Source organism: Myodes glareolus, chromosome 14, assembly GCF_982192425.1.
Source record: "Myodes glareolus chromosome 14, mMyoGla1.1, whole genome shotgun sequence".
NCBI lineage: Eukaryota > Metazoa > Chordata > Mammalia > Rodentia > Cricetidae > Myodes > Myodes glareolus.
The window spans coordinates 20066580-20077986 of NC_142039.1; the positions used below are offsets into that span (position 1 = coordinate 20066580).

An 11407-nucleotide genomic window follows, 5' to 3' on the forward strand; every position below is an offset into this window, starting at 1 on the left:
CTTACCGGACTGAATGAACCTTCCTTCCATAGATATCAACTGTTATACAGGTACTCTATTATGGCCATGAGCATGACCGTGTGCCCTAATGCATTGAGAACAAGGTGCATGTTGGGCAGGACAATTCCATGAACCCGGTGTCTCCCCATCTAATGACCTCCATAGGTGTCATTATTTGCCTGTGGAGTGGAAGGAAGGACCAGGGCTCTGAGAGGAGAAATTGTCTCAGAAGAGGCAAACAACCAATTTACCTCCAAATCCAGGCAGAATGGGGTCACTTCCTCCCATGACACCACTTCCTGACACACCATCCCTCCCCAGGCAGTACCCAGTCCTGGCGGTACAGAGCTTCATTCTTGAGCCCAGAACCTGGGAATTGTCTTCAATTCTGGGTTCCTTCCCAGGAGCTGCCTCTTTGAGGTTCCTGCAACTCATTAGTGTTACTGCAGGATGAGGGGGAGGCTAAAGTCATCTTGTCCCAGGGGATGAATTTATCCTACCTTTCACAGTCCTGGTTTTCTTCCTTACTTTTCTGTGCTCCCACCTCACCACCTGAGACAGCGAGATAGATAGATAAATAGAGAGAGAGAGAGAGAGAGAGAGAGAGAGAGAGAGAGAGATAGAGAGAGAGAACCTGTGGTTCCATTCACAGATCTATGTATAATGTGGGCAAATATGTGTTCTTTTTCTCTTAGAAAACACAAATGGCGACTGTCTCTGTGAGAGTCACAATGGATGTCAATGCTGTTCTGCTCAAGGACCAGAGGCTCAGCTCTGAAGTACCAGCAGTTGCTTCCTGATGTTCTGGATGTCATTGCCCCCTTCATATCATCTCGATCCACCCTATAAGCATGTATGTTGAGGACATAGAAACCATGGCTCAGAACTTTTCCTTTCTCAGAAGTCCCTATCCAAACCAGAAAACATTGCTCCTGACCACCAAAGCACAGGGCTACTCCCAGGTATAGATTGTCCGAGAGCAGACATCTTGGAGCCCACTCTCCCTTCTACCCTACCTGCCAGGTCTCAATAGGATGGGGTCCTAGTCCAGGCTGAGATCCCCTGTCAGCCACCTTCCTATTTTATTTAGAAAGTGAAGCCTGGAGAGAGAGGGAACTATTCTTCCTTGGTTTGGGCCTAAGGCCAACTTACCTTTTGGGGGTTGGTGTTTCCTGCTGGTGCAGGTGAGGGTGAATCAAGGGGGAGAAGAGGTAATAATAAGCAGAAGAGCCCCAGCCCACACACAAAGGCAACGATCATGTCCATTGCCCAAGTGGTGGAGCTGGGGGTCAGCCATGAAGGATCAACGCTTTCCAAAAGAGAGAGAAAATTTTCCATCTGAATCGCACTGTTGCTCTCAGGCAACTGAACTCTGAGACTTCTCTCTGGGAGTTGGCAGCTGGGTCAGGTCCACATCACAGAGCTCCTATCTCCCTGTCACAAAGGGCTCCTGAGTCTGTGGGAGGGGCACTTGCAAGAGCTATCCAAACACTCACTCCCTGTCCTCCAGGCTCCACATGGGCTCCATCCTCTACAGCCTTTGTGTCTGTTTCCAATCCATCTGGACACTCCATCAGAAATAGAATCTTGTCCATTTTCTCTTCCTCTCCTATCCCCGGACAGAGGCTTGTTAACGTTCTGTGGGCTTTGGAGCCCTCCATGCCACCTCCAGTGACATACCTCCTTCAAAAGGCCCCACCTCCTCATCCCTTCCAAAAGTTCTACCAACTGGAGACCAAGCTCTCAAATCTATGATCCTATTGGGGTTTATTCCACCCCCTACAGTCCATTCTCTGAACCTCCATAGGCTTGTAGCGATATCATAAAACAAAATTCACTTAGTCCAAGTTCAAAAGTCCCCATAGTCTTTCACAGTCTCAACATTAATTCAAAGTCCAAAATCTCTTCTGAGACTCAAGTCAATCTCTAACATAACTGTAAAACTCAAATTGCCTGTTTCAACATACAATGTCACAGAAAACAGTTCCATTTCTAAAGGGAGAAATTAGGGTGTTGTGAGGAAAGGCTGGACCAAAGCAAGACTAAAACCAAGCAGGGAAAACTCCAGACTCTGCATCTCCATGTCTGGTATAAAAGAACTCTTTGGCTTTCCCAGCCTTCTCTGCTTCGTTGACTGCAGCACACTTCCTTCTCTTTTGCTGAGTCCACTACCTGTTGCCACTCTAGTTAGCAGGAATCTACGGCTCTTGCATCTCCAACATTTTGGTGTCACCAACGAAGTCTATACTTCACCTTAACAGAGTCATGTAATGGCCTCTCTAGGCATCAATGCAGGGATGCCACCGACATTTGCCTGTCCTCAGAAGCTTTCACAAAACACCAAGAATGATTCCACAATAGCTTTACTCTTCTTTCCTTCATGACTATGCACGACCCACATGACCCTGTTGCCAAGATCTGCTGCCTGCTTTGGATAAAACCGGAACCTGAATGGAACTTTCTTGAATTGTTTTGGCAAAAACGTTGATTTCATGTTGCTCTTTAGGGACAAGTCATTCCTAAAGGCTTTTTCTGCTCACAAATTGCAGGATTAGCTGGCTGGGGTCTTGTCCTGTGGGGCACCTCGCTTTACTTCCTTCTTTATCTCTTCAGCACCAAGCAAGGCTCCAACACTGCATTTCTTGTGCTCTTTGACCCATCAAACTGTACATTTGTATTTCCTTCTGCCCAGCTTGATCTTTTTCATTGTAGATATTCAAACCAGTGACTAATCTCTAATTAACACACAACAGAGACAAAAGAAAACTGTTTTGTAAACTTCTCTGCCTTAAACACATTGGCACGGGAGAGCACTTCCTTGGATGTTAGATCAGAATGTTCCTGCAACTTGAAGGTTTTAGAGAAAAGCAGTCTGATTATGAAAGAATTAGAATCCCTTCCAGGATGAGACGGTATGTTGGAGTAACTAATGTGAGCTCTTTTTACCCCGGGATTTATCTGCATTCTCACACAGCTCCATCTCCAGGCTTCACATCTGTGTGGGGACACCAGGACAATCATTTTTTCTGGGTTTCAGTGTCTGTGGTGTTTTCTGTTGCAAAGAGAAGCCTCTGTGTGGAGAGATAGGACAGACACTTATCTGTGGATATATTAACTCTTTAGAGACCAGTAAGGAAATATGTCAATTTAGTAAAGTGCCAGCTGTAGTTTCCTTTCTATGACCCACTGAACCCTTGCATCGGTGAGGTGTCCCCCTTTCCCTCAAGATCTATTGGCCTCCAGTCTGCCAGGATAAGAGAACAGAAGCTGCAACAGGAAGCTATGTATGCCCTGTGAACATGGTAGAAATAGCCTTCTGGGATTCAAGATCAGTGAGTGAGAACAACTTCCTCCCAGAGTGATGGAAGATAAAAGCATCACAGTAGAGGCTGGGACATCTCCAAATTTTCTTGAAATCGCACATTTTATCATATGGCCTCTAGTACAAATCTAATTGCCATACAGGCAGCAAGTATTAACTTTCTGCAGGGGACTGTCTCGAGGGTCATATTAGAGATAAGGAATTCTAAAAGAAGAGCTATGGAGGTATGATAGTGTACACTTGGATAGGGGTGTAATAGAGCATCCATTAACTAGATGGAGAGATGATCTACTGGGGAACCTGTCATGTTGACAGTAACCACAGGGGACTCATTGTGGAGAAAGAGAGGCTCCAGAAGAATTGGCTCCATCACTGCTGTAAATCAGTGTCTAAGGCCCCTGGTCTAAGCACTTCCAAGGAACTGAATACTGCTCTGATTTGCAGTTTCTGCTCCTAAAGCTGCAAGAGGTTTTACTGACCTGCTTCTGGCTCCACTACAGTAGGATATGGCTTAAGACATCCCTTTGTTAAGGGAAAGTTGACTCTCCAGGTGTGCATGGTGAACTCTTCCAGGTTTTTTTTTTTTTTTTTTTTTTTTTGGTTTTTCTTTGATTCGTTTTGGGAGAGTTGCCTGCTCACTGGATTTGGGTGAGCACGGCTATAGTGAACCCCCCAATTCCTCTTTTGAATTTGTCCAACAAATGTCATTATGTTCTGTCTTTCATGGATCTGCTGAAGCATGAACACTTTGATTGTGAATGGTCCATGATGCTTTGGGTCATAGATGCAAAACTCTTGCATTTTTGCTTGAAGTTCTCTTTCACCTGCCTCCGGCTCCACTACAGTAGGATAATGTCCATACAGCTTAAGGCACAGTTAGATCTTCCTTTTCCTTTTTATTTCCAAACCTTCAGTCCAAGCCTCTTTCTAAGGAACTTCCAGCATCTCATGAATATTAAGGTTAATTAAAGGGGGTTCACCAGCCTCTATCTGCCTGCCTGTTGGTCCTTCCATGTGAGGCCTCTTGGAAGCTGAGGGAAAGATTCTCGTGCTAGGGCACATAAAGTGATGAATTATGTTGGCACCAAGTTTTTGTAGCTGCTTGGTAAGTGGAAAGGCCTGAGTCAGACCTGCTTAAATGATCAAGACCTGCGGTTGTTTTGCTCTGATGCCTTGTGGGGTCAGCGCCTGCGGTGATTGGAATGGGAGCTGACCATTAGGTTGACGTATATACGTGGTTGACTTATCACTCACCACAGTACCAAAGTTTTCTTGTTTATGTCTGGTAGGGTTAATTTAGATGCTACTCTCCACACTCACACATATAAGCACACAGACCACACAAATCCTAAAATATGTTTTTACACAATTACAGTATAACTGACTGTAACTAGTAGCTGATACAATCTAAAGAAAAACATACTGAGAGAGAACTATATCTAAAAGTTTACTTTGTTAGGAAAAGCACTTGCTTTCCAGATCACATTTCATGCAATGCCTATTCCTTGAACAGCAGACAGGGATTCCTGGAACGTGTTGAATATGGGCTCTTTGCTGACAGTAGCTGGCTTGAAGACAGGGTCTCTGGCTACCCTGAAGTGCTTGTTGCCATAGGACATCTCTTTGATAAGGGAATGTTGACTCTTCAGGTGTGCATAGTGTAGTGTGCCAATGTTTTCTTTATTTTTTTCCTTTTTTTAAATTTTTCTTTGATTTGTTGTGGGAGACATGCTTACTCAGTGGATTGGGGGAATACAGCTATAGTGGACCCCCAATTTTCCTCTTTAGTATTTATGTAACAGGGGTCCCATTGTTCTGTCTTAAAAGGATCTGCCTAGGCATGAACATTTTGCTTGTGATTGGCCCATGATGCTTTTGCTCAAAGATGGGAAACCCTTGCATTTTTCCTTGGATTTCTCTTGTACTTTATGCTGGGTGTTAAAATCCATAGTGTCAATCTTTTCATATGTCTCCAAACTTTTCATTACTTCATGTTTTGATTTGGATAGGCTCTGTCACTTTAAGTTGTTTGTTCTGCCTGAGACATGTTTATTGATATTTTTTGATATTTGCAACAAAGTTATAGCTAAGCTATGATTCTTGCAGTTTGCAATTCTTGTGATAAGAAAGGGGACCTCTCCTGCAATGGTGTCTTAGTTGTAGTGGGCTCCATCTTGATGATGGACTAGGAGGTGTTATGAGCCAGGATATCTGCAAGTAGCAGAACCTAGGCAGGCCAGTCTTGGCATATTTTTCTAGTTGTACAATCCTGCAGGACTAAGCAATCAACTGAGCTCAGGCCCCAGTTTCTGCGTCCTTGGAAAAGGAGTTAGAATAAATGATAGATTCCACTATCTCCAGTAATAGATTGATTGAAAAATCAGCCATCTTCCCAACTATAACAAGGCATGTGCAAGCACAGGATTCTTTCTCCTTGTTCTTATCCAGCTTTCTGATATCCCTACTACTTGAGGAATGAGACGCCCCACTGAAATCCTGAACTGACACCCCAAGGTTGTTAAGTCTTAAAGTCACACCCTCACTTTCTTTGACTACCATAAACCCTGGAATTGGCATGGATTCGGCTCTGGGTGTTCTGCCCAAGATCTAACAAATGTGCCACGCTCTGCCCACGTGACTCTGTGCGGTGGATAGAGAAGTCACATTGTACCCCTGGGCAATTGTAAGAGACTCAGCAGGCACAGCATTGATACTAGGTGGAGACTCTCTCAGGAATGCTGGCTGGAGGGCAGGAGGAGAGCTCTGTGTGGACTGATTCTACAGAGGAAGCTTTTGTCTTCACATCTGTTTCTGGGCCTTGCTGCATGGGTTCTCCAGGTCACTGGATATTTGTATCATAGAGTCGTCTTTAGAGTCCCATGACAAAGATTCACAGAGGAATGTGAAAAGGGTAAAGTTGTAGCCTTCTTCGTGTTTAAAATATATATGATCTTAAGGCCTCTAGGGGTTGGCTACATCTGTGTATCACCAGGTATCTTGAAATACATGTTTCTAACAACTTCTGAGTGCCTGGATCTTGTCAAGAAGGCCCATTAGGAGTTTTAATGATAGGGATTGAATCAGTTAACATAAGTTTTTCTAAGTTTCCATATTTGGCTTGGAGATTTCAGATGGGACCAATGAATGCATGTTCTACACATACGCCATAAGAGATTCCAACGGGTACCATATACTGTCACTAGTTTTCCTACACTTACTACTTAAGGGGTTCCTCGGGGTGCCTTCTAACTGTTTCTTTCCTTGTCTCTCCTGGGAACCATTTGCATATCACTTGTTGGGTGTCTCATGTGGCATATTTCCCCCTCTGTCACAGAGAAGGCCTCGAGAACTCTGTCTAGGGAACCTTCTGGGGACCTGTGCAGATCTTTTTCCAGAACTCTGCCCAGATAGTGTGTCAGATCCTTGTATGGGGTCCCCCATGGTTAAAATATCTTTGGAGCCTTTGATGAGACACTCTGTGTACTCAGCTCTGCTTGAGTGGTCAACACCTGGGGTGGCCAGTATACTCCTGCATTAGTGGTCAAGACCTGTGGTACTTGGGATAGGAGCTGACCCTTAGGGTGGGGTCTTACATGGTTGACTGATCACAATCCCTAGTACCAAAGACTTCTTTTTTGTGTTTTGTAGAGTTCATTTAGACACCTCCCCTCTACAATCACACACACGTACATACACACACACACACACACACACAAATCCTAAATCTTTTGTTTCCATAATTACAGTTTGATTGACTCTAACTACAGTGATGGAACTTGGGAATATTTCTGTCTCCCCTTTATAGAACCGTATCCTCTCCTGAGCAGTCTTGAAGGTGGACCAGATGCAAACATTTCTCTTTGACCTAGCAAGCAGATACAACCACAAGAAAACACATTCTCAGAGAAAGTAAAGCAAAAAAGATCACTTTAATTTGGGGAAAGCACTTTCTTTCCTATTCAGGCTTTAATGCAGTGTCCGTGTCTTGGGCAGCACACAAGGATCCCAGGAGCATGTTGCATGTGGGCGCTTTTATAACAGGAGCTGGCTCAGGAGACAGGGCCTCTGGTTGCCTGGGCCTGCTCCTTGACATAGGGCATCCCTGTGTCAAAAGAAGGTTGACTCTTGATGCCTGCATGATAAACAGTGCCAACGCTTTTTGGGTTTATCTTTGGTTCGTAGACTGGCCTACTCCTTGCTTTTTGGGGAAGACTAGGACCTGTGAGTGGCCCTTGGGTAAAAGATAGGGAACCCCGGCACTTTTGCTTTGTGTTGTCTTGTATATACAGTTGGGGGTGAAAGTTGGTAGTATAAGGTTTTTAATTTTGTCCAAAATGTTTCATCATTTGATGTATGGACTTGCACAGGCTTCCTCCCATGAAGTTGTGTGTCCTGTCTTGTAGGACTTCTGTATTTATCTTTCTGCATGTTTGTGACAAAGCTCTGGTACTGCTGTTGTTCCTGCAGTTTGCAAATGTGGTGGAAACTACGTCCTCTTGATGAGAAACGGGATTTATTTTGGATGGGTAACTTGTGGTAGTAAACTCCTTTATAAAGTTGGACCAGGAGGTCCTGGAGGCCAGGATATCGGCAGCAAGCAGAACCTCGGGGTCCCAGTCCTGGCATACTTTCTCGGGGGCACAGTCCCGCAGGTCTAAGCCAGCCGCCGAGCTCAGGCTTGAGTCGTCTGTAACGTGGGAATAGGTTTTAGAAGAGGGTGATAGAGTTCTACTTTTCTCTAGCTGATTATTGATTGCAAAATCACCCATCTTCCCAGTTTCCATTGGGTGTGTCCAGTCACAAGATTCTTCCTCCTCTGTCTCCTCCAGCTCCCTGATAGCCGTGCTATATGAGGACTGAGAAGAGCCACTGATCTCCTCCACTGAGACCCCATGCTGGTTCTGTCTTAATGTCAACCTCTCACTCCGCATTGTCTTCCAGATACCCTGGAGTTGGCATTGATTAGGCTCTGGGTTTTCTGCCATAGATCTATCAACTCTTTCCCTGTGCCATATTCTGCCCACAAGGCACTGTGGGGTGGACAAAGTAGTGTCATTGTATCTCTGGGCAGTTGTAGGGGCCTCAGAGGACACAGAGTTGTTACAAGGTGGCCCCTATCTCAGGGTTGCTGGCTGCAAGACAGAAGGAGAATTCTGTGTGTACTGAGATTCCATAGATGACGCTTTAATCTTCATGTCTCTTTCTGGAGCTTGCTGGATGGGATCTCCCAGAATACTGGCTGTTTCGATCATGGAGTCATGTGTAGATTCCCAGGACAGAGAGGCATTGGAGGACTGTGGATAGGGTAAAGATGTAGCCTTCTTCAGGTTTAAAATATTTATGGTCTTGGGGCCTCTGCCCTGGGAACCCTCTGGTGATAGATCTTGTTTCAGAGCTCTTGCCAGATAATTTGGAAGATCCTTGTGTGTGGTCCGCCATGGTTGTAACATCTCTGGAGCCTTTGATGAAACACTCTGTAGACTCTCTCCACTTCCATTTGCCTGTGATGAGGAACATGAAATCCTATGATTAACTTCTGCCTGACCCAAGTCCAGAGATAGCTGGACTTTAGGTGGCCATTGACATTGTGTTGTGTGCGTCTCTTTTTGAAGTGTTCTTCTGTTTTCTCCCTGAGCTCAGGGCTAATGTAATCCCCCTGGTTAAGGACAACAGTCTCCTGGCCCAGTGTGCCCCAACTCTTAATAGTCTTTTGATTGGTTGCTTCCTGAGATTTTTTTAACGATGACTGGCAAATCACTCGAGATTTCTCCTTGTTTTTTGATAAGGTGGTGCTCTAGGTTTCGAGCCCTGGGAGAAACAATAAATTGGGCTCTTGAAGATGTAAGACAAGAAGCCCCATCTTTCTTTACTGGAGGTGAACTGCATGGCAGCTTTGAGAGAGAGGATGCGTCATGGGCCTTGCCTTGGATTCTAGCCTCTGATGGTGTTTGGGACCAGGAAATCTTTGAAGACAATGGTTGGGATTTGACCAAGTGTGGAAGTAAGGGCTCTGGAGAACAGAGCTGTGGATGGCCTTTATTCTTAACATGTAATGGGCTTAAGTAGAGAGTCCATTAAACAAGATGAAGGGGAGATCTAGTGTGGAGCCTGCCATGCTGACAGGAGCCACTAGGGACTCACTGTGGAGAAAGGGGAGACCCCAGTAAAGCTGCACATATTTCTCTTTAAAACCATTATTTAAGACCCTCTTGTGAGTTGGGTCCAGCCAGAAAGGACGTGAGGTGACATTGCCCTCCTTGCTGCTGCAGGAATCCAGTTTATTGACCATAGCGATGGAGGAAAGGTCTGATCTTCCTTTTGTTTCCCCCTTGCAATGTTTTAGTTGGACTCTTTTCCTGATCTGAACTTCCTGAATCTCATGTATAACAGGGCTGATGAGAGTGGGCTACCCAGCCTCTAACTGGCTGTCTGTGGGGCCATTCAAGAATGAGGCTTTGTTGATGGTGAGAGAAAGATCTTCTTTCAAGGCCTCATCAGTTGAGGAGGTTGAGTGGCACACGGTTCTCGAAGTTAACTGGTACCTGAAAGGGCCTGAGATAGGCCTACTTGAGTGTTCAAGGCCTGGAGAGGATGATGTAGGCCTGTCTAAATGGCCAACACCTGGAGTGCTTGAGGTAGGGCTGCCTAAATGGCCAACACCTGGAGTGCTTGAGGTAGGCCTGCTTAAGTGCTCTTGGTTTAGGCTGATTGAAGTAGACCTGCTAGAGTAGTTAAGGTCTGTGATGGTTGAAGTAGGCCTCCTTGAGGGGTTGATACCTGGGGTAGTTGACATGTAAGAAGGCAAACCAGGCAGAGTGGGTCTTTGTGATGTCTCTAGTATTTTCTGTTCAAAGTGAGGAGTTGCCACTCTGGGATCTGGCATGGGTGGAGGACAAGCCACAGGATCCAGAGGATCTGATGGGTAGAAAGATACCCTTTGTTGTGATCTTGAAAGGTGTCTTCCAGTTGTCAAGGTCTCTGGTGGGCAAGAGGCACTCTCAGATGACTGTGTCTCCATTGGTGAGGAAGTCAGCAGGACAGGAGACAAGGGTTTAGAATCTTTGAATAACAAGTGTTTGTTGCAAGGAGCAGAGGAAGTCTCTAGGGATGAATGGGTTTCCACAGACTCCCCTTGGGCTGCCTAGGTGGCAGGTGAGCTTTGGCAGCTTCACCTGAGGCATCTTGTCCTAACTGGCTGCAAATGCTGATGGTATTGGCAAGCCTCTCCTGAATGCTGTAAAAGGCAGGAGATATGATTGCAGCCAGGAGCTCATGGGGCCAGGAGTTGGGGCAAGATGAATAGGGAGGGACCCTCGCAGCCCACCACAACCACCGTTCCACTCTCTGCTCTTTATGAGGCCTTGTTATCCTAACCTCCATGGCTGTACTCATATCCCACCCATCCAGGGAGCCCCTATTCCCAGGATAACCTTATGCCCTGGTCGCGGGTGATCACATAGCAGGCAATAGGAATGCCTCAAAGAGAGGTGAAGATGCCTCACCTGTGCAGAAGTGAAACCAGTACCTTGTCCTCCTTTGGTTTCTTCCTACTGCCTCTGTAAGCTGGAAATGGAGACTGGGATATTGGTGGGTATTGGAACGACCAGGCATCTTACCGGACTGAATGAACCTTCCTTCAGTAGAAATCAACTGTTATACAGGTACTCTGTTATGACCATGAGCATGACCGTGTGCCCTAATGCATTGAGAACAAGGTGCATGTTGGGCAGGACAATTCCATGAACCTGGTTACTCCCCTTCTAATGACCTCCATAGGTGTCATTATTTGCCTGTGGAGTGGAAGGAAGGACCAGGGCTCTGAGAGGAGAAATTGTCTCAGAAGAGGCAAACAACCAATTTACCTCCAAATCCAGGCAGAATGGGGTCACTTCCTCCCATGACACCACTTCCTGACACACCATCCCTCTCCAGGAGGATGAGTCAAGGGGGAGAAGGGGTAATAATAAGCAGAAGAGCCCCAGCCCACACACAAAGGCAAAGATCATGTCCATTGCCCAAGTGGTGGAGCTGGGAGTCAGCCATGAAGGATCAACGCTTTCCAGAAGAGAGAGAAAATTCTCCATC

At 45.8% G+C, this 11407-nt stretch overlaps 1 protein-coding gene across 1 annotated transcript; it reads right to left on the bottom strand.

Annotated features, from left to right (window-relative positions):
• Nucleotides 1–7641: 7641 nt before the first annotated feature.
• LOC146891936 (uncharacterized) lies at nucleotides 7642–10702 on the bottom strand. The gene is given in 5 exon segments (XM_085699676.2): nucleotides 7642–8906; nucleotides 8909–9059; nucleotides 9061–9383; nucleotides 9386–10456; nucleotides 10459–10702. Coding segments are annotated over 5 exon segments (3054 nt in total).
• Between the last annotated feature and the right edge of the window lie 705 nt (nucleotides 10703–11407).